Below are 23,568 nucleotides of genomic sequence, written 5' to 3'. Positions count from 1 at the left end.
CTAATGCAAAGGAGATTGGAATGACAAGTGGACTACACGTCTCGAATGTTCAGAAAGTTAAGCTTACGTAGCAAGAATCTTATTGACTAAAATGATTGAAATGATACAGTACTGCTGGAGTAGGCTAGCTGGCAGTGGCTACGTTGTTGACTTTGTAGGCTAGCTGGCAGTGGCTGCGTTGTTGACACTACACTAATCAAGTCGTTCCGTCGAGTGTAATAGTTTCTACAGTGCTGCTATTCGGGGGCTAGCTGGCTAGCTAGCAGTGTTGATTACGTAACGTTACGTTAAAAGAACGACAATAGCTGGCTAGCTAACCTAGAAAATCGCTCCAGACTACACAATTGTCTTAGATACAAAGACGGCTATGTAGCTAGCTAGCTACGATCAAACAAATCAAACCGTTGTACTGTAATGAAGTGAAATGAAAATGTGATACTACCTGTGGAGCGAAGCGGAATGTTGACCGGGTTGTTGAAGTTCATTTCGGAAGACGTTGGCTAGCTGTTGGCTAGCTAGCTAGCAGTATCTCCTACGTTAAGGACGACAAATAGCTGGCTAGCTAACCTCGGTAAATTAAGATAATCACTCTAAGTCTACACACTCTAAACTACACAATTATCTTGGATACGAACACAGCAAAGACAACTATGTAGCTAGCTAACACTACACTAATCGAGTCGTTCAGTTGAGTGTAATAGTTTCTACAGTGCTAGTGGACGTTAGCTAGCTGCTGGGCAGATAGCAGTGTAGACTACGTTAGGACGACGAAATACGATAATTACGCAATTATCTTTGATACAAAGACGGCTATGTAGCTAGCTAAGAAGAAATTGCTAAGATTAGACAAATCAAACCGTTGTACTATAATGAAATGTAATGAAAATGTAATGAAAAGTTATACTACCTGCGGCACGAAGTGTAGATGCGACCGCTCGCTCCAACCCGGAACCGGCATTATTGTTGGCAGGTAGTAAGAGCTACTGAGGTAGACCAGCGTTTTGGTAAGGTGTGGTTTGTGGCTGATTGAGACAGGTAGCTAGCATCATTAGGGTTGTTCATCTCACCACGAACCCATCAAATGTTTTATATTTTAACTTTATTTAGGTAGGCAAGTCAGTTAAGAACAAATTCTTATTTACAATGACGGCCTACCAGGAAACAGTGGGTTAACTGCCTTGTTCAGGGGCCGAACGACAGATTTTTACCTTGTCGGCATTTTTACCTTACGTCATACATTCTGTCTCTCTGTAAATCCTCAAGATCCCCTTTTCCTGTCAAAGTTTGTCAGAGCCAGCACTGACACACATAGTGTTCCCCAGAGAGTGGTTTGGGAGATAAACAACAAAGCAGAGAGGCAAGAATATTATCTCAATTCTCTCCGCAGACGGTGTGCGCTGGAAATAAATGGGGCTTTCTGGGTAGAAAACGAGTAAACGTGTACAGCACATACTTTTCTCCCTCTCTCTGTCTTTCTCCCAATCTCTGTCTTTCAATCTGTCTCTGTGTGCATCCCACATCTGACGGCTAATTCCTTTCCAACGCTGTCCTGTTTAGGAAAGTATTTTTTGATGCAGTAGACGCAGTGGAATGTCCAGAAACAAGACCCGAGGAGAGTCTCAGTTTTCCACAACTTTGATATGTTGGCATATCATGCTCATATTTCCTATGTTGCGTCTGGCTCACTTGGTAGGGCATGGCACTTGGTAGGGCATGGCACTTGGTAGGGCATGGTACTTGGTAGGGCATGGTACTTGGTAGGGCATGGCACTTGGTAGAGCATGGCACTTGCGGCGCGGGGGTTGTGGGTTTGATTCCCGTGTCTGCTGACGCTTGGGATAAATGTCTGCTAAATTAATAAAATCATTAGATACTGTATGATATTTAAAAATAGAAAAATAATTCACAGTTATTTTTTAAATATATGTTTCTCATTGTCAAGGCAATGGATGGTCGTGTGTATTTGCTTTGGAAAATGGACCTGCCCATAAATGTCATTTTAACACATGCACCTCTCCTTTCTCTCTATTTCACACTCTCACAACTTTAAAGGAAAGAGCCAAGTGAAAAGTAATTCACTAACTAGGCCAAAGCCTGGCATTTCCTCCACACGTCAGCGATTCCCACGTTTGAAACATTGTTACCCCGTTCACAACATAAGGGGCCAGAGGAAGTTCTGAGGAAGGGAGTGGGGACATATCTTCCCTCTCTCTTTTCCCCTCTAGTCCCCTTCCCTGACCCATGGGGGACAAAGAGGGCCATGAGGGGTGATAAGATCAGTCCCAACCTGCTTCCATCACCGCCTCTGCCAGGAAGACAGCTAATGACTGCCTGTCTCCTATCCTCTGCCCATGACTTACTGTGTGTGAGGAGGAATCTCCTCCTTATCTTAATTGAACCCCTGTAAAACAGAGCTGGGATGGCCAGGCTACAGGCTACAGGCTCGAGGAACAGGCACCAATTCACTGTCCACCCGACATATCATCGCTGAGGCCCTGGCCAGACACCTGCATATCTGGGGAGATAAGGGGAGAGCAAGGACAGTACTGGACGACTCCATGAGCCATTGACAAAATGTAATGCTTCAAAACCACTGTCTGGGAAATGAGTAGTAAGTCAAGACCGTGTGTCATGGGAAGAAGGTTCATTTCTTCGTCGGAGGAAACGAGTGATGTCAGTTCTCCTGACTGTTATGACTTTTTGTCCCATTGTTTGGCCTGCGTTTCCATTAGTGGACACGTCCCTTGCTGGAGTTTCACAGAAGTGGCACGGAAAAGCCTTCTGGGTGGAGAAAGGCTTCGACCTGAGCTTACTTCCTGCTTTTGTTTGGACACTGTGGAATGGTGGACGAGTGTATAAATATTGTCTCAAAATGTCCTTTTCATATTTCTGCAAACGTGAGCATCTGCGCCTCTCGGGCTAAAAGTCACACCAGAAAACAAACAAACAAATAAATGGCACACACCTGACTTTGTGTTCCCACACCAATGGCAAGGACTTAACCTCTGTTCCCCCCCTCCAAAGGCACTCTATCTCACATTGTCATCGCAGACCTTTCACCTACCCATCTCCAGCCAATGGCAATTTGATGTTTAAATTTGAACATCTTCATAACTACCATGGGAATAAAACAACCACCCGCCGTTACCATCCATCAGACGATTAGAAACGTATGCACTGCCACTATGGTATGTCGATAGATTATGCAATACCGTCACGATGAGGCGAGACCCTAAGATGAATTCATATGAGTCGCCACGCAATCCCTTTCAGACTCTCTGTCAACGATGACAGGAAGCTAGGTGAAGACGAGTGGGCCACGCGGCAGCGGGGGAATGTATCTACGAGTCTGAACAATGATTCGGAGTAGTAAAACAGACTCCGTCTACATGGTTCACAAGTAACAGTGTTTTGTAAGTCAAAAAAATATCCCACAAAAAAACAGGACTATGATAAAAATGTAATAAAATGAAAATGTGTTGAATATCAGAGTGGATGGATAACCTGCCTGGCAGGTTACACCATTCATCAAACGTCACCTTGTTAAATCCACCGATATATGGGGCACCATTAAGGTCGATGTTATATCTGGAACCAAGAACTTCAGAGGACGTAAAGATATTTTATTCACACAGGAACATTTTGTGGATTAGGGATCAGCAAATCTGTAGCCCTTTCTTTAATCTAGATATCAGGAATGACAGGGTGATATAAAACTCTGGAATCATTTGACCAAATACCTTTGACCACTAGTTCTCAGCTGTAAAGGTTCATTTTTGTAGCCCTACAGAGCCCTAATGACTAAACTCACCAACCAAATGGTCTCTATTTCCTCAGGTCCACCAGGCCAGCTCCAACCCCCTGGGCTCCGGACTGGGCTACCTGGAGCACATCTGCCAGCTCATTGAGAAGATTGGTCAGCTCCAGGAACACAACCTCAGGCTGCAGAAGCAAATCTGTGGGCTGCAAAAGGATGGAAGGATGACCAAGACCAAAGAGGTGAGTCACATACAGACACATACTATGCGCTATCATCCTCATCAGCATACTCACACAGTGAGTGTGTCTGCTGGTCATTGGTGAGCACCCTGAGAAGAATCCCAGGTTAAAACATCTGGATTGGACTTGTGTGTCTTATCAAAGATAGGCTTCCGCCACGTAGCTTTTGCACGACATATCTAGTCTTGTCAGATCAGGGAAGGCGAAGAGAGTAAGTACTGAGACAAAGCTTGCTTATGGTCAAACCATCTCTCTCAATGAGTTATAGCAAACAAAGGGGTCCTTAACAGTGTGAATGTTCTAATGTTGCGGTATTATGATTTATCTCAGTTACTAGCTAATTTGTCAGCGATACAAAGCTCCTACAAATGTTGTAAAAACATTGTGAACGTAGCTGTAGGTCATGCATGGCAGACCTAAGACCATTGATCTTTGATTTGCAGCTGACTGCTGTCCAGGTGGTGCAGAGATAGCCATGCCTTGAAGTGACTGATTAATCACCATTAGGTCCCAGTGCTAATCCAGCGGTTTCAGAACGGTAGTAGGAGCTGTAAGTCATGACGGAGGAAAGTGTATTTAATAAATAGAACAGCTGGGTCCAGCCCACTGCAGTCTTCAAACATTTATTTAGTTATTTTACCTTTATTTTCACGAGGCAAGTCAGTTAAGAACAAACTCTTATTTACAATGACGGCCTAGGAACAGTGGGTTAACTGCCTTGTTCAGGGGCAGAACGACAGATTTTTAACCTTGTCAGCTCAGGGATTCGATCGACCAATCTTTCAGTTACTAGCCCAACGCTCTAACCACTAAGCTACCTGCCGCCCCGGAACACATATGGGGCACACATTTAGTAACATCCTTATAGCACGGCAAAGGGGTCGTTATAGCACGGCAAAGGGGTCGTTATAGCACGGCAAAGGGGTCGTTATAGCACGGTAAAGTGGTCCTTATAGCACGGTAAAGTTGTCCTTATAGCACGGCAAAGGGGTCGTTATAGCACGGTAAAGGGGTCGTTATAGCACGGTAAAGTTGTCCTCATAGCACGGTAAAGGGGTCGTTATAGCACGGTAAAGTGATCCTTATAGCACGGTAAAGTTGTCCTTATAGCACGGTAAAGGGGTCGTTATAGCACGGCAAAGGGGTCCTTATAGCACGGCAAAGGGGTCGTTATAGCACGGCAAAGGGGTCGTTATAGCACGGTAAAGTTGTCTTTATAGCACGGTAAAGGGGTCGTTATAGCACGGCAAAGGGGTCCTTATAGCACAGCAAAGGGGTCCTTATAGCACGGCAAAGGGGTCGTTATAGCACGGTAAAGTTGTCCTTATAGCACGGTAAAGGGGTCGTTATAGCACGGCAAAGGGGTCCTTATAGCACGGCAAAGGGGTCCTTATAGCACGGCAAAGGGGTCGTTATAGCACGGTAAAGGGGTCCTTATAGCACGGCAAAGGGGTCGTTATAGCACGGTAAAGTGGTCCTTATAGCACGGCAAAGGGGTCGTTATAGCACGGCAAAGGGGTCCTTATAGCACGGCAAAGGGATCCTTCTAGCACGGCAAAGGGTCCTTATAGCACGGCAAAGGGTTGTTATAGCACGGCAAAGGGTCCTTATAGCACGGCAAAGGGGTCGTTATAGCACGGTAAAGGGTCCTTATAGCACGGCAAAGGGGTCGTTATAGCACGGCAAAGGGGTCCTTATAGCACGGCAAAGGGGTCGTTATAGCACGGCAAAGGGGTCCTTATAGCACGGTAAAGTGGTCCTTATAGCACGGTAAAGTTGTCCTTATCGCACGGTAAAGTTGTCCTTATCGCACGGTAAAGTGGTCCTTATAGCACGGTAAAGTTGTCCTTATAGCACGGTAAAGTGGTCCTTATAGCACGGTAAAGGGGTTGTTATAGCACGGTAAAGTTGTCCTTATAGCACGGCAACGGGGTCATTATAGCACGGTAAAGTTGTCCTAATAGCACGGCAAAGGGGTCGTTGTAGCACGGTAAAGGGGTCGTTGTAGCACGGTAAAGTGGTCCTTATAGCACGGTAAAGTTGTCTTTATAGCACGGTAAAGGGGTCGTTATAGCACGGTAAAGTGGTCCTTATAGCACGGTAAAGTTGTCTTTATAGCACGGCAAAGGGATCCTTCTAGCACGGCAAAGGGGTCCTTATAGCACGGCAAAGGGGTCCTTCTAGCACGGCAAAGGGGTCCTTCTAGCACGGCAAAGGGGTCCTTATAGCACGGCAAAGGGATCCTTCTAGCACGGTAAAGGGGATGTTATAGCACGGTAAAGTGGTCCTTATAGCACGGTAAAATTGTCCTTATCGCACGGTAAAGTGGTCCATATAGCGCGGTAAAATGGTCCTTATAGCACGGTAAAGTTGTCCTTATAGCATGGTAAAGTTGTCCTTATCGCACGGTAAAGTGGTCCTTATAGCACGGTAAAGTGGTCCTTATAGCACGGTAAAGGGGTCGTTATAGAAAGGTAAAGTTGTCCTTATAGCATGGTAAAGTTGTCCTTATCGCATGGTAAAGGGGTCGTTATAGCACGGTAAAGTTGTCCTTATAGCACGGTAAAGTTGTCCTTATCGCATGGTAAAGGGGTCGTTATAGCACGGTAAAGTGGTCCTTATAGCACGGTAAAGTTGTCCTTATCGCATGGTAAAGGGTTCGTTATAGCACGGTAAAGGGGTCCTTATAGCATGGTAAAGGGGTCGTTAAAGCACGGTAAAGGGGTCGTTATAGCATGGTAAAGTTGTCCTTATAGCACGGTAAAGTTGTCCTTATAGCACGGTAAAGTGGTCCTTATAGCACGGTAAAGGGGTTGTTATAGCACGGTAAAGTTGTCCTTATAGCACGGCAACGGGGTCGTTATAGCACGGTAAAGTTGTCCTAATAGCACGGCAAAGGGGTCGTTGTAGCACCGTAAAGGGGTCGTTGTAGCACGGTAAAGTGGTCCTTATAGCACGGTAAAGTTGTCCTTATAGCACGGTAAAGGGGTCGTTATAGCACGGTAAAGTGGTCCTTATAGCACGGTAAAGTTGTATTTATAGCACGTTAAAGGGGTCGTTATAGCACGGTAAAGGGGATGTTATAGCACGGTAAAGTGGTCCTTATAGCACGGCAAAGGGATCCTTCTAGCACGGCAAAGGGGTCCTTATAGCACGGCAAAGGGGTTGTTATAGCACGGCAAAGGGGTCCTTATAGCACGGCAAAGGGGTCGTTATAGCACGGCAAAGGGGTCCTTATAGCACGGCAAAGGGGTCGTTATAGCACGGTAAAGGGGTCCTTATAGCACGGCAAAGGGGTCGTTATAGCACGGCAAAGGGGTCCTTATAGCACGGTAAAGTGGTCCTTATAGCACGGTAAAGTTGTCCTTATCGCACGGTAAAGTTGTCCTTATCGCACGGTAAAGTGGTCCTTATAGCACGGTAAAGTTGTCCTTATAGCACGGTAAAGTGGTCCTTATAGCACGGTAAAGGGGTTGTTATAGCACGGTAAAGTTGTCCTTATAGCACGGCAACGGGGTCGTTATAGCACGGTAAAGTTGTCCTAATAGCACGGCAAAGGGGTCGTTGTAGCACGGTAAAGGGGTCGTTGTAGCACGGTAAAGTGGTCCTTATAGCACGGTAAAGTTGTCTTTATAGCACGGTAAAGGGGTCGTTATAGCACGGTAAAGTGGTCCTTATAGCACGGTAAAGTTGTCTTTATAGCACGGCAAAGGGATCCTTCTAGCACGGCAAAGGGGTCCTTATAGCACGGCAAAGGGGTCCTTCTAGCACGGCAAAGGGGTCCTTCTAGCACGGCAAAGGGGTCCTTATAGCACGGCAAAGGGGATGTTATAGCACGGTAAAGTGGTCCTTATAGCACGGTAAAATTGTCCTTATCGCACGGTAAAGTGGTCCATATAGCGCGGTAAAATGGTCCTTATAGCACGGTAAAGTTGTCCTTATAGCATGGTAAAGTTGTCCTTATCGCACGGTAAAGTGGTCCTTATAGCACGGTAAAGTGGTCCTTATAGCACGGTAAAGGGGTCGTTATAGAAAGGTAAAGTTGTCCTTATAGCATGGTAAAGTTGTCCTTATCGCATGGTAAAGGGGTCGTTATAGCACGGTAAAGTTGTCCTTATAGCACGGTAAAGTTGTCCTTATCGCATGGTAAAGGGGTCGTTATAGCACGGTAAAGTGGTCCTTATAGCACGGTAAAGTTGTCCTTATCGCATGGTAAAGGGTTCGTTATAGCACGGTAAAGGGGTCCTTATAGCATGGTAAAGGGGTCGTTAAAGCACGGTAAAGGGTCGTTTTAGCATGGTAAAGTTGTCCTTATAGCACGGTAAAGTTGTCCTTATAGCACGGTAAAGTGGTCCTTATAGCACGGTAAAGGGGTTGTTATAGCACGGTAAAGTTGTCCTTATAGCACGGCAACGGGGTCGTTATAGCACGGTAAAGTTGTCCTAATAGCACGGCAAAGGGGTCGTTGTAGCACCGTAAAGGGGTCGTTGTAGCACGGTAAAGTGGTCCTTATAGCACGGTAAAGTTGTCCTTATAGCACGGTAAAGGGGTCGTTATAGCACGGTAAAGTGGTCCTTATAGCACGGTAAAGTTGTATTTATAGCACGTTAAAGGGGTCGTTATAGCACGGTAAAGGGGATGTTATAGCACGGTAAAGTGGTCCTTATAGCACGGTAAAATTGTCCTTATCGCACGGTAAAGTGGTCCATATAGCGCGGTAAAATGGTCCTTATAGCACGGTAAAGTTGTCCTTATAGCATGGTAAAGTTGTCCTTATCGCACGGTAAAGTGGTCCTTATAGCACGGTAAAGTGGTCCTTATAGCACGGTAAAGTGGTCCTTATAGCACGGTAAAGGGGTCGTTATAGCACGGTAAAGTTGTCCTTATAGCATGGTAAAGTTGTCCTTATCGCATGGTAAAGGGGTCGTTATAGCACGGTAAAGTTGTCCTTATAGCACGGTAAAGTTGTACCTATCGCATGGTAAAGTTGTCCTTATAGCACGGTAAAGTTGTCCTTATAGCACGGTAAAGTTGTCCTTATCGCACGGTAAAGTTGTCCGTATAGCACGGTAAAGGGGTCCTTATAGCACGGTAAAGTGGTCCTTATAGCACGGTAAAGTTGTCCTTATAGCACGGTAAAGGGGTCGTTATAGCACGGTAAAGTGGTTGTTATAGCACGGTAAAGTTGTCCTTACAGCACGGTAAAGTTGTCCTTAAAGCACTGTAAAGGGGTCGTTATAGCACGGTAAAGGGGTCGTTATAGCACGGTAAAGTTGTCCTTATAGCACGGTAAAGTGGTCCTTATAGCATGGTAATGGGTCCTTATAGCACTGTAAAGGGGTCCTTATAGCACGGTAAAGTGGTCCTTATAGCACGGTAAAGGGGTCCTTATAGCACGGTAAAGTGGTCCTTATAGTATGGTAAAGGGGTCCTTATAGCACGGTAAAGGGGTCATTATAGCACGGTAAAGGGGTCCTTATAGCACCGAAAAAGTTGTCCTTATCGCACGGTAAAGTTGTCCTTATAGCACCGTAAAGTTGTCCTTACCGCACGGTAAAGTTGTCCTTATAGAACCGTAAAGTTGTCATTATAGCACGGTAAAGTTGTCCTTATAGCACCGTAAAGTTTTCCTTATCGCACGGTAAAGTGGTCCTTATAGCATGGTAAAGCGGTCCTTATAGCATGGTAAAGGGGTCCTTATAGCACGGTAAAGGGGTCATTATAGCACGGTAAAGTGGTCCTTATAGCACGGTAAAGTGGTCCTTATAGCACGGTAAAGGGGTCCTTATAGCACGGTAAAGGGGTCCTTATAGTATGGTAAAGGGGTCCTTATAGCACGGTAAAGGGGTCATTATAGCACGGTAAAGGGGTCCTTATAGCACGGTAAAAGGGTCGTTATAGCACGGTAAAGGGGTCGTTATAGCACGGTAAAGTGGTCCTTATAGCACGGTAAAGTGGTCCTTATAGCATAGTAAAGGGGTCCTTATAGCACGGTAAAGGGGTCCTTATAGCATGGTAAAGTGGTCATAATAGCAAGGTAAAGGGGTCCTTATAGCATGGTAAAGGGGTCCTTATAGCACGGTAAAGTTGTCCGTATGGCACGGTAAAAGGGTCCTTATAGCACGGTAAAGTTGTCCTTATCGCACGGTAAAGTGGTCCTTATAGCACGGTAAAGTGGTCCTTATAGCACCGTAAAGTTGTCCTTACCGCACGGTAAAGTTGTCCTTATAGAACCGTAAAGTTGTCATTATAGCACGGTAAAGTTGTCCTTATAGCACCGTAAAGTTTTCCTTATCGCACGGTAAAGTGGTCCTTATAGCATGGTAAAGCGGTCCTTATAGCATGGTAAAGGGGTCCTTATAGCACGGTAAAGGGGTCATTATAGCACGGTAAAGTGGTCCTTATAGCACGGTAAAGTGGTCCTTATAGCACGGTAAAGGGGTCCTTATAGCACGGTAAAGGGGTCCTTATAGTATGGTAAAGGGGTCCTTATAGCACGGTAAAGGGGTCATTATAGCACGGTAAAGGGGTCCTTATAGCACGGTAAAGGGGTCGTTATAGCACGGTAAAGGGGTCGTTATAGCACGGTAAAGTGGTCCTTATAGCACGGTAAAGTGGTCCTTATAGCATAGTAAAGGGGTCCTTATAGCACGGTAAAGGGGTCCTTATAGCATGGTAAAGTGGTCATAATAGCAAGGTAAAGGGGTCCTTATAGCATGGTAAAGGGGTCCTTATAGCACGGTAAAGTTGTCCGTATGGCACGGTAAAAGGGTCCTTATAGCACGGTAAAGTTGTCCTTATCGCACGGTAAAGTGGTCCTTATAGCACGGTAAAGTGGTCCTTATAGCATGGTAAAGGGGTCCTTATAGCACGGTAAAGTGGTCCTTATAGCATGGTAAAGGGGTCCTTATAGCATGGTAAAGGGGTCCTTATAGCACGGTAAAGTGGTCCTTATAGCATGTTAAAGGGGTCCTTATGGCACGGTAAAGTGGTCCTTATAGTATGGTAAAGGGGTCATTATAGCACGGTAAAGGGGTCATTATAGCACGGTAAAGGGGTCCTTATAGCACGGTAAAGGGGTCGTTATAGCACGGTAAAGGGGTCGTTATAGCACGGTAAAGTGGTCCTTATAGCACGGTAAAGTGGTCCTTATAGCATGGTAAAGGGGTCCTTATAGCACGGTAAAGGGGTCCTTATAGCACGGTAAAGTTGTCCTTATTGCACGGTAAAGTGGTCCTTATAGCACGGTAAAGTGGTCCTTATAGCATGGTAAAGGGGTCCTTATATTACGGTAAAGTTGTCCTTATCGCACGGTAAAGTTGTCCTTAAAGCACTGTAAAGGGGTCCTTATAGCACGGTAAAGTGGTCCTTATAGCACGGTAAAGGGGTCCTTATAGCACGGTAAAGTTGTCCGTATAGCACGGTAAAGGTGTCCTTACAGCACGGTAAAGTTGTCCTTATCGCACGGTTAAGTGGTCCTTATAGCACGGTAAAGTGGTCCTTATAGCATGGTAAAGGGGTCCTTATAGCACCGTAAAGTGGTCCTTATAGCACTGTAAAGGGGTCGTTATTGCACGGTAAAGGGGTCGTTATAGCACGGTAAAGTTGTCCTTATAGCACGGTAAAGTTGTCCTTATCGCACGGTAAAGTGGTCCTTATAGCACGGTAAAGTGGTCCTTATATTACGGTAAAGGGGTCCTTATAGCACGGTAAAGTGGTCCTTATAGTATGGTAAAGGGGTCCTTATAGCACGGTAAAGGGGTCATTATAGCACGGTAAAGGGGTCCTTATAGCATGGTAAAGTGGTCCTTATAGCAAGGTAAAGGGGTCCTTATAGCATGGTAAAGGGGTCCTTATAGCACGGTAAAGGGGTCCTTATAGCACGGTAAAGTGGTCCTTATAGCACGGTAAAAGGGTCCTTATAGCACTGTAAAGTTGTCCTTATCGCACGGTAAAGTGGTCCTTATAGCACGGTAAAGGGGTTGTTATAGCACGGTAAAGTTGTCCTTATAGCACGGCAATGGGTTCGTTATAGCACGGTAAAGTTGTCCTTATAGCACGGCAATGGGTTCGTTATAGCATGGTAAAGTGGTCCTTATAGCACCGTAAAGTTGTCCTTATCGCACGGTAAAGTTGTTCTTATAGCACAGTAAAGGGGTCGTTATAGCACGGTAAAGGGGTCATTATAGCACGGTAAAGTTGTCCTTATAGCACGATAAAGGGGTCCTTATAGCACGGTAAAGTGGTCCTTATAGCACGGTAAAGGGGTCCTTATAGCACGGTAAAGTGGTTCTTATACCACGGTAAAGGGGTCCTTATAGCACGGTAAAGTGGTCCTTATAGCACGGTAAAGTGGTCCTTATAGCACGGTAAAGGGGTCCTTATAGCACGGTAAAGTGGTCCTTATAGCACGGTAATGGTTTCGTTATAGCACGGTAAAGTTGTCCTTATAGCACGGCAATGGGGTCGTTATAGCACGGTAAAGGGGTCGTTATAGCACGGTAAAGTGATCCTTATAGCACGGTAAAGTGGTCCTTATAGCACGGTAAAGGGGTCATTATAGCCTGGTAAAGGGGTTGTTATAGGATGGTAAAGTGGTCCTTAGCACGGTAAAGGGGTCATTATAGCCTGGTAAAGGGGTTGTTATAGCATGTTAAAGTGGTCCTTAGCACGGTAAAGGGGTCGTTATAGCACGGTAAAGTGGTCCTTATAGCACGGTAAAGGGGTTGTTGTAGCATGGCAAAGGGACACGTGCATGTTTATGTTTATTAATAACAAACATCAGGGGATTTCCAGTCACCTGTTTAGAGAGAGCAGAGAAGTTAGAGTCTGTGGCTGGGCCAATGATGCATCATTCATGATGATAACCTGAAAAATCTACATCTGAACCCAAACAACATCGTGCAAACGAGACGGTTTACCAGAATTGGTTTAAATAAAAAAGAATAATCTGTTTATATCTGACATAATCTCCATGTTTGCTAACCATGTACTGTATCTGTAACATCACTCTCTCACAGCTATGAAAATGTACAAATGCAAGCACAATGTCAGCAGTAAAATAGGGCAAATTACGTTTCTTGTTTTTCTTTAGTAAGCACCATTTTAGAGTAGTATTCCAGTAAACTCTCATAAAATAACTACAATTCTGCTCAGTTAACAATGTGTAACCTATAAAATCCCCAGGCCAGCTCTCCCTGCGCTCACTTTCCGTTCCCAAACAGGATGAATGCGTTCACTCTGAATGTTATCTTACCAACACCAGAGAGACATTTTTTTATTATTTATGGCTTTTTAAAAGTTGTGGCATTGTTGTCATTTAAAAAACATCAGTATGGTAAAACATGGGCACATGGGTGGCATTTTAACACACTTGAATAGAAAATGAGGCTCGTAGAGTTCACAGAGTCCCAAAGCTACTTCAATTTTATGTTTTTGTTATCAGCTCAACATCTTAAGAAAACCTGACCTTGAATATGAAAAATAACAACATTGGCACAAGATTTATCCCAACCCTATTGCATTGTATTCAACTTTGCCCCCTCTCTTGTGACAGTTGCCTGTGCTTCTAAAGAAAAGTACTTTGGCATTGTGTGGATGCCTCCCTTTCCTTTTGAGACTTTGGCACAATACCGGAGCGGCTATGTTCAGGGGGTTTCAGAGAGAGCTGGTTCCAAACTATCCCTGTCAGTTTGGGCCTGGGGGCCGGAAAAGCTTTCCACTGAAGCAAAGGGTGAGCCCAGCAGGAGCATACACTACAAAGTCTTCAAAGACAGAGAGAGAGAGGAAAAAAAGAAAGAGGGAAAAAGAGAGAGAGATAGGGGAGAGAGAGAGTGAGAGAGGAAAAGAAAAAGAAGGAGAGAGGGGAAAGGGGCACAGTAAGAGAGAGAGAGAGAGATCCCAAAAAGTGCTCATTCAAAGAAAAGGCATCCTCTCTTACAAAAGCTATTTCTTAACATTCTTAGCAGAACTTACTATTCTTTGAGGTCTTCAAATTCTGACATGATTTCACCTTGATTGTGATATTTGTCCAGATAACTTGGTGTTGTTATTCTCTCTGGGCCAAACCCTGACTTGAAAGAAGATTTTTAGGACCACACCGGCTGGCCTCCCAAGCGGTTGGTCTTTTCCCCTGCTGTGAGTGTTTCTATGGTTACGCCACAAGCTGAACCCCATAGATGACACATCAAAAGGAGGAGCAAGTCAGCTGGGGCACATCTAAGCTCCATGAATGGCACCCATGGTTCCCTGTGCCTACACACATCTACCCCACCTTTCAAATCAACACCAGGGTCACCGCTGGGCTCACTATAAACACAGAGATCAATGAGACAATGGCCAATTACCACCTACATAGAGCCCTCTTTTCTAGCTTCATCTGTTCTCTACCAGGACCAGCGTGCTTTGGGGTTTCTCGTGATGAACTGAGATGCAAGAGTCAATACTAGAGTGGAAGATGACTTGTAATGTAGTTTCTAATGTGAGCAATGAACATGAGCTCACACTTACGGACTCAAGCTCCCCCTTTCCCTATCCTCAAAGCAGTACTACCTCAGACAATGGAGCCATCTGCAGGCTGTCCCTGGGTTATTGAGGAACGGGATTTGATGGAGGGAACATTCCAGGGCCGGAGTCTTCTGGACCTTCCCTCTTCCCGAGTGCACAGGGGCATAATGCCTTTAACAGTTTAATCCTCTTCTCAGAGGTCAGAGGTCAAGGGCCTGGAGTGGCCGGCCCTCTGAGTCCCCAAATGTGGGCTGCCTCCTTCTAAGGGCTAAGCACACACAGATGGGGTAGGTCCTTGGAGAGTGCAAAGACCACACTGTTTTCGCCCATGGAACCAGGGCCAGGAACCTGGGCCTAGCCCCTTCTCAGTAAAGGCAGTGTCTTCACCGAGGGGAGAGTGTGGTCGTGGTTCCAGCGGGGAAGTCAGACGATGGTCAAAGTCCCGTGAGACAAAAACAAAGCCATGGAGTGTGAGTTCAGTGGTCATTCATCATGCTATTTACCCCTTTTTATGTTTAAACATCCAGTGGTTTATTAAGAGTTCCAACAAGGAATTCTGGAAGAGAGCACTGCCCAGAGATGATTCTATTCTAGTGTAGAGTTTGCACCTTGTGTCCAGGTTAGAGGTAACTTCAGTGCGGAGAAGGAAATTATTTTGCACAAGATTAGGAAGTGACTTCGCCTAATGAGCCTTCTGAGTATCGGTCCTGGGTTCTGAAGTTGTGCAAATGGCGAGTGTGTAACCTTCACGTGATGAAAAATCCCCCTACTGTAGAAGTGACACTGCACGTTTAAATGTTAACAATGAAGCAGGAAATCATCTTATTCCGTTTATGCTACTGCTGGGTGCCTGCGTTGTTTGAGTTATAAATGTGATTTTGTTTTAACGTTAGCGTGGATGTGACAACCAGAGTTTCCTCAGCTGGGATAAACGGATGTGAACATTTTCCTGACAAATTCCAACTTTACACAATGACTCGGAAAGTGTCTCATTGTTCTTTGAATCACCATACATGTGTCGGCATGGCACATAGATTGGAAGGCCTACTTTGGACAAGTTAATGTTGAGTTCAGAAGTTTGAGATTAGGTTAACATAAACCCAACTCGATCTGGAAAAGAAACAGTAAATACACACTATGTATGGAAACAATAATTCAAGTAAGTTATTAAGTTGAAGTAGGTTTAAAACAATAACAATAAACTCAGATATCCCAAAGACTCTTATAAAAAAAATGTGGTAGCATATAAGGCCAAGAAATACAAGAGTGTGATGGCCATAACACATTTTCACTCTCCGGAATTTGTAACAGATGGTTGCTGGCTGAGCCAAGTATGCAGTATTGGAGGGCCATTCTTGATCAACGAGTGAGAAAAACAACATAACTAGATTTGGATATTGTAAAATACATTTCATGTGCCTCCTACTTACAGTCCTGGACCTTCTCTTCCTGTCTGTCCCCCAGGACTTCTTCCTGCAGCACTGTAGCTGTGGAACGGCCGGCCTGGCCTTCCATGAACAGAAAAGACATTCTAGGAGTGAGTTCCTGACCACCTCCGTGAGCGGCACCCTCTCTGACCTCTCCACCATCCCTGAGGTCACACACCACACAGGACTCACAGCCAGGGGAGGTCAGTTAACTACTTAATAACATGATAACAACCCATAATCTACATCCAGTCATCTCTCCTCACTCAAAATCCAATGGATATTCCATAAATTCTCCAAAAGTAATTTAGTCCCAGTTTGACTGTAATCTCATCAGATGTTTCCAGCCCAATCCTTTTGTTTCCCTCGGAAAACCATGGTGTATTATTTCATTGGCAGGTAGATTAGCACTTCATAACCTGCTCCTGCAGTAATCATTCAGTCACAAGACCAATTTATAGTAATGTTTGCCCAAAGTTTTCCTGAAATGGATTTTCTGTGTTTATTTAAACAGTCATTAGGGGTTTTCAAAATGTGACCGGGCGAAGACCCCAGGTGTGATTTCGCCCAATGTTCACTTTTTCATCATGTTTTTACTCTCCTGTTTTCGGAGTGGCTCACATTCCCTCAGGTGGGCTGACTATTATTATCTACTTTTATTTATTCAGGGAAGACCAATTGAAACCAGTGTCTCATTTGTAATGGTGCCCTGAGGACAGAGATTCCATCAACACAACAACAAAAGATAAGACACAAGATAGCTATGAATACATTACATCAGGTTATTACAACAAGTTATAATAGTCAATTGAAATGATTGCACACTTCAGTAAACTAATTTAACAACAGAGTTTTAAACTTCCTTATAGGCACCAGGGAATCCAGGTGTAATTAGTTTTGTAAGAAATTCCGTAACTGTGGTGCGTTAAAACTAAAGGCAAATTTACTCAACTTTATGAATACAAGCTGGATCTCAAGAGTTAACGAACACTGTGACAGGACACAATGTGTGCTCACTCATGGTGTCAAGTCTAGTTGCCACTATATTACGAAAGGTGTACCGCAAGGGACGGTATTGGGACCTGTTCTCTTCACTATTTATATAAGTAATATTGGTCTATGCAATCCTGTAATATTCATCACTATGCAGACAATACGGTTATGTATGCCATTGCACTGAGTGTTGCCCGAGCTTTGTTAGAGCTGCAATCTGATTTTGTTGCATTACAGAAAGCCCTCGTTGATTTAAAACGTGTACTTAATGCGGACAAAACTAAATATATGTTGTTCTTTAATTCACAAAAAAAATCTTGAAAGGGCTACATATTCACTCATTGGACAGCTCTCTCATCGAGCGGGTTCCAGCCTACAAATATCTGTGTGTTTGGATTGATAAAGATCTAATGTTTAAAAAAACATACTGATGAGGTAGTTAAATGGAGGGAACATATAGAGTCCCATGGATTCAGGAATTTCTTGCTCTTCCGATAAGCAGGATTCAGGAAATTGGAGCTGGGGAGTAGGAGGATGGCGAATGGTACTGCGATAACAGATTGAGGACGTGGGGAGGTTGAGTGGGCAGTGGCGGCAGGTTGAAAGAAGGGGTTCCTCTGGGACTGCTGATTCACATCACCATGTGTCATAACAGTTTCCCCCCACTATGAGCAGCGAGTGGTTCCAACCCTTGTGACTCTAGCCTCATTTATACCTGGCGCTAACATGCGTCCTTTGTCCTGATCTTGCCCACATGATTGTGCCCACAGAATGTGGACAAGATCAGAACAAAGTATGCATGCTAGAACCAGGTATAAACAGATCTTCTGATTAATTTATTATCTCTCTCTATAGAGAGTGACCAGGGTGGATGCCAGCCCCTGGTGCCCCTTTGGAAGAGGGGCCTGAATCGGATGAGCTACACAGAGGGAGATACGCGCTCCTATCTCTCTGACAGTACAGAGGGTCTCTCTGCCCCACACAGACGGGTGAGTCACTCTAACATCCCTCCCCTGACTCACTGGCTCTGCACAATACCCTCAACCCCTGTTTACGGTGCAAATATCTACATCAGCGCAACTCAATGTTACCCGACCAAACAGTGGATAAATAACCTATTTGTTAATGCTGAGAGATGTGTGTTTGGTTGTGTAGCTGAGTGAGAACTACACGTGGGGCAGAGTGAAGGATCTGGTGAAGAAGACCAAGCTGAGGAACCAGAGCAGACTGGGACAAACATCCACCTCCCTCAAGAGATCCTGTCCACAGCTTTACCGGTGAGGACACTCCCCACCCACCCACCCACCCCACTCTCTCTCGCTCTCTCACGAAGGAAACACTCAGTCTACTCAAAATACTGTATCTCTTACTACAGTATCTGTAAACAAACACGCAACTAACACTAGGATTACCTTTAACTTCATAAAATTAAAAATAACAGTTGGCGCTTGTTGCTCCTTCAAGGATGTTTGAAAATCTTGAGCTAATCATGCTACAAGGAAGGAGAGGTTAAGTTGTAATTAATCACAGCTCGCTTTAGTTTCATATTTTGTAAGTGCCTATTACTTCTAGATAATTTAGTCTAAGCAGAAAGAGGAGTTAAGACTGTCTTTGGCAGTAGGTCATGAGTTGTGTTTGCAGAATGATTCAACTGCTTCCTCGGAAGAATATAGACACTGAAAATACTGAAAATGCCCAACCAACTCATATCATCTTACCATTTAGAGATAATTACTTAAATTAAATTACTTTTATATTGCTATTTAAAATGCAGTTATAACACATCACTTGTAAGTAGCGATTTAACTTTCCCCTGTGACAAATTATCAGCCAAGCTAAACACGTCAAAATCAAATTGATTTTGAGAATAAAATGTACCACTAACCAGAATATATTGTTACTCAGTCAACACAACTGTCAGAGTATGTGCCTTGACAAATTATCTTGAGTAATAACCACGGCTTTAATGTTTTATTTTACAACATTCAGCATATGCCATGGAGAACTTAGCCCACGACCACTGGAATCTATCTTAAATAGCGTCCCGAAAATGTCAAAATTAAGCAAAAAAACTGACTTGTACACAAAGCAGATGCACTCTTCAGTGTCAGGGAGCGACTACGCACCGTTTATTTCAATATGACTGAGGCAAATATGATAAGCTTAAGTGTTTTTATCTGAGTACAAGCTTGCAAAATTATACTTCCCAAGTTCACTGGCTCTCTCCACTGGTGGTAAATGGTGCTGGGTTTAAATGGCCTAAGCTCAAAACCACTGAAAACAAACCAACCTCCCTCATTTCTTAAACAAAACACAATTGGCCCCCTCTAACAGTATGTCAGCTTTTTTTGCAAGCAGGAATCTACGCCAACATATTTGGAGTAGACAAAAAGACGTGGATATTTTGGGTTAGAAAGTATCGACAGCCTTAGCGACTTTAGACGAATACCAAACTATGACAGGTTCTTGGCACTTCAAGATTTGATTTTATTTTGTTAATGCGAGATGGGTGTGTCAGTGGATGAATTGTGGTATTATTCTGTTTGAGGGTTGTAGAACATAAGGATCTGGTGGGAGTTGAAGAGCTTGAGGAAAGAACAGCTATTTGTTGTGCCCTTCAACGTATTCCACAACTTGGATGGGCACTCCTCAGAGGGAGGGAGCTGGGCACGGACCCAGAAAAATAGCGGAGGGGTTGCAGTGTCAGGTTTGAGGTATGCAAGGAGGAGTTGGAGAATTCCACATGTATTTCAGAGTGGTCCAATGATATATAGAGATATGCATAATTTATCAAAAGGGAGACCCTCTCTTGGAAAGAAATGCATGTGGAAAAACCACCCTGTTCTCAAGCATTGTGCAAACTAATGCATTGCTCATTGTAATAGCATTGGAGCACACCAATAACAATAACTCATTTCCCTACAGCCCTGACCTGGGACCAGTGGACCTACCAGGAAGAAACAGGAACTCCATGATCGCCTTGGGCCATCAGAACAAACTGGACTTCCAGTGGCCCAGATAACCATTGTTGGTACAGAAAGTTCTGACGCAAAATATTGCTAATGCGTAGTGAAACATGTTGGAAGCATGCTGTGCATGTACAAGCACAACTGATTTAGCAGCTGTCGTGCGATCTATTCTCAGCGTACATGTGTAATAAAGATATCCATAGAGGTGAAGAGGCAACACTTTTGTAACACTGCCCACACTGAACGTCTTTGTTTTCTACCCAGATATGAAACAGACGGCCCGAAGTGGGAAGAGAATGCCTGGAAGGTGAAGTTGCACAGATTCTCGACTGAACTGAGAGAGTAGTGTGAAAGGAGGGATGTGAGAAATAACACTTGTGATGGATGACAAAACTTTGAGTGAGGAGTGAAAAGAAAACAAAAAGAGGGATGGTCATAGACATCTCTCTTGAGATACAATTCTAAACTAAGGGATTGTAATTGTTTCAGATAAGGGAACATTGGTATTTATATGAGAACAGACATGCATGTACTCCACAATGTACATGAATACGATACAAATGATTTAATCTTGTACTATAATCGTTTTTCTATTCAATTCATATTGTAATGCTTTCTCTAAATATGTGTTATGTTAGTGACATTTCAGTACTATGTGTTGATGGAGAAGACAACAACTCTTTGACATGGTTGTTCCAACAAAGAAATAGCCTAGACAATATTCTGGGGTGAAATTAAAGGGATAGTTCACCCAAATTACAAAATGACATTGGTTTCCTTACACTGTAAGCCGTCTATGGACAAGCTATGGCAGCAATGCATCCTTTGGTTTAGTTTCCCTGCCACTGTATCTGTGGCACAAAACCCATTCAAGTCATGGGACCGATATTATTCACGCATCATGCCCAAATCAATACATGATTTAAATTCTAGATAAGAGCGTCTGCTAAATGACTAAAATGAAAATGTAAATGTAAAAATAATTCAAAAGTATCTAAAGTCGCTTGTCAAACTCAACAAAGTCACATAGATTATTTGAATATGATGCTTGAAAAATACTAATTTCGGTCCCATGACAGGGTAAGGAAACCAATATGTAATTTTGTGTTTGGGTGAACTATCGCTTTGGTTATCATGCCCCCTTGAACAAATGTGAAACATACACATATCATACATATTTGAGGATTGTACTTAACTATTCAACACATTTTGTATGAATTCTCTTCTTGTTTTGAGTGTAGGCCTAAGAGGCTGTGTGTGCATGCACTATACAGGGATAATAGATCGTGGTGATGTAGTGTGAATGTGCTGTATATAACAAAAGTTAATTGTGTACAGTCATTGTGTATGTACAGGAGGGGAGATATGCCTCTGTAAATTCCTATGTTTAAATGATGGAAATGTATACTTTTTGGAGATAGGGGTTCCAGATCCCTTATGTTAAAAAAACAAACACTTTGAGGATGCTAGAAAACGTTTGTGATGCATTGCCGCAAGGTTTTTTAATGTACCTCTCAAACATTTATGTAAGAAAAAAGAGTAAATAAAAAAACAAAAACAATTTCGTATCACTGCAACATGTACAGTATTTTATCAGAGGCTGCTGTTGTACATGTTCATCTTCAAGAGATTTTTTTATTTATTGTGACATGCAAGTCTGGTTTGACAAGCTAACGGTGATTTAGCTTTTCTACATCACGGTTACATTCCCTGGTTTTCCAGAAATCCTGGTTGGAATATTCCCGTATTTCCTGCTTTTCCCTCATAATGCCATGAATCTTCGCAACAGGCTTCCTTGAAAAATTGGGAATTTTGGGAAAGCTACTGGAATTTTGCAACCTTAGTTACATCACTATGAGCTTCCTTTGTTAAAACAGACAGGCAAGTGCCATGGTACCTTGGAAATCTCACTGGGTAACTACGGAAGGAAAGCTCAACACAGAAACTTCGAAAAGGATGATTAAAATGGCTTCAAAGCCTTGACATCTAATTGAAATACAGCAGAAGTAAATTCCAAATGCTCAAAACTGTCCAGCGTTGTTTACAACAGGAATGGAGGTCATCACATTTTTAGAAAATACTAATCTCACAGAAAGAACAAAACAGTTAGTTATCCAGTATGTACTTCAGCAATGTGAACAACAGTATAGTACAACGCCAATGAGTTATTCATCATGGTCAACATGTACTCCTATTAAAATAATAATGTACTCTGTAGTACTGTACATGTAGCACAGCTGTAGCTGTATCATACGAAAATCATGTACTTCTAAATACTCTAATCAAGTAGAAAATACATCTGTTGCAACTTGAGAGGCAGTAAATGCTGTCAATATGCATGATAGGCCTACATGTTTTGTCAGGACTGGGATCTAAAGACTAAAGATTGTGATATCTGTATATTGTAGAGTCACAGTAAGTTGTACATGGATGGAATATCTCAATATGCGTAATGTATCATTGTTCAAAGTTATTTTTCAAAATAAATTTGACATTTTCAATGACATGAAATGCTGTGCTTTTAGTAATTTTATACCACTCACCGAGTCCAGCAGGATATAAAGCAAATCGTGTTTCTCATGGAAAGAAAGATGTAAAGATCACTCATTCACTAGAAACTAGAGTTTCCAAATAAGTGGAAAGATACACTCAACAGTGTGCCCTTAGAGATTCCCCTCTCTTTGATTCATTCTATAGTAAAACCTACTATGCGGTTTTCTTGGAAATTCTACACAGGGACACTTGATATCCACACTTAAATGGATCATTGTTCATTAACAGCATGCTGAAGAGGTCACAGTCAAACTTACTGTAGATGCATAAAGTACCGGTCTGAAGTTAACTCTCCCGGGGCAATCCCGTTAGTTCTCTTATATACTGCTTACACAGACAAGTTATATTTGCACGATTTAGCTTATTCATAATTCATAATTAATTCATCATTAACGTTTGGTTCATGCATGTGACCGACCAATACCTCACAGCTTCCTCTCCAAGCTGAGACCTTGAAACTGAGATATCCCTTGCGTTCTCAAAACAAGGTTCTGGGTGTACTACCAAAGTGCTCCACTGATAGTGAGAATTCCTCCCAGGCATGTTCAATCAGTCACTTGCATGAACACAGAAATTGGTTATTAGAACAGCACAGACATAGAACACAGAAATTGGTCATTAGAAAAGCACAAACATAACATTTTCCATCACAGGGTAGAGTGTGCATTGGATACAACACAGTTTGTAGTTCACAGTAATCCATTTATTAAACACATCGAATATCAACCAATCACCCAGCAGAGCTAGCAGAACCCATGAATAGACAGTCCAGTACCCCTACGCTTTCCTTAATTTACCCTGCCTTTTACCCGGTCCCTGCACTTAATCCCTAAACACTCCACCTTAATCCCTAAACACTCCACCTTAATCCCTAAACACTCTACCTTAATCCCTAAAGACTCTAAAATGAACTAAACATAGGGGGAAAAATAAGATGACAAAGCAAAGGGACATCAGATATTATCTATGAATGTTAAGGAAGGGGGAGGGGTCTATTAAATGAGTGAAATTGGAAGTGGTGTGGAGAGCGCTATATTTAGATGGAACGCTTGTTCCTGTAATCCTTGTTGCTGGAATCGGTCTCATGGTAATTTTCCATTAATTAACATAAACACATTTAG

At 43.3% G+C, this 23,568-nt stretch overlaps 1 protein-coding gene across 2 annotated transcripts in view; it reads left to right on the top strand.

Annotated features, from left to right (window-relative positions):
- Window positions 1-22,405, top strand: part of LOC135512374 (uncharacterized) — a 46,579-nt gene extending 24,174 nt beyond the window's left edge. The window contains exons 3-8 of one of the 2 annotated variants that reach the window (XM_064934361.1): window positions 3,838-3,999; window positions 15,970-16,135; window positions 17,781-17,914; window positions 18,081-18,202; window positions 19,851-19,952; window positions 20,159-22,405. In XM_064934361.1, the coding sequence (XP_064790433.1) occupies window positions 3,838-3,999; window positions 15,970-16,135; window positions 17,781-17,914; window positions 18,081-18,202; window positions 19,851-19,947 (681 nt within the window). In that variant the 3' untranslated portion in view covers window positions 19,948-19,952; window positions 20,159-22,405. Of the gene's footprint in view, window positions 1-3,837; window positions 4,000-15,969; window positions 16,136-17,780; window positions 17,915-18,080; window positions 18,203-19,850; window positions 19,957-20,158 lie in introns of both variants that reach the window. The other variant, XM_064934359.1, reaches the window with a different exon arrangement.
- Window positions 22,406-23,568: the final 1,163 nt, after the last annotated feature.

The sequence above is a fragment of the Oncorhynchus masou genome, chromosome 24 (assembly GCF_036934945.1).
Source record: "Oncorhynchus masou masou isolate Uvic2021 chromosome 24, UVic_Omas_1.1, whole genome shotgun sequence".
Classification (NCBI taxonomy): domain Eukaryota; kingdom Metazoa; phylum Chordata; class Actinopteri; order Salmoniformes; family Salmonidae; genus Oncorhynchus; species Oncorhynchus masou.
This window is presented reverse-complemented; position numbering and strand designations above follow the sequence as displayed.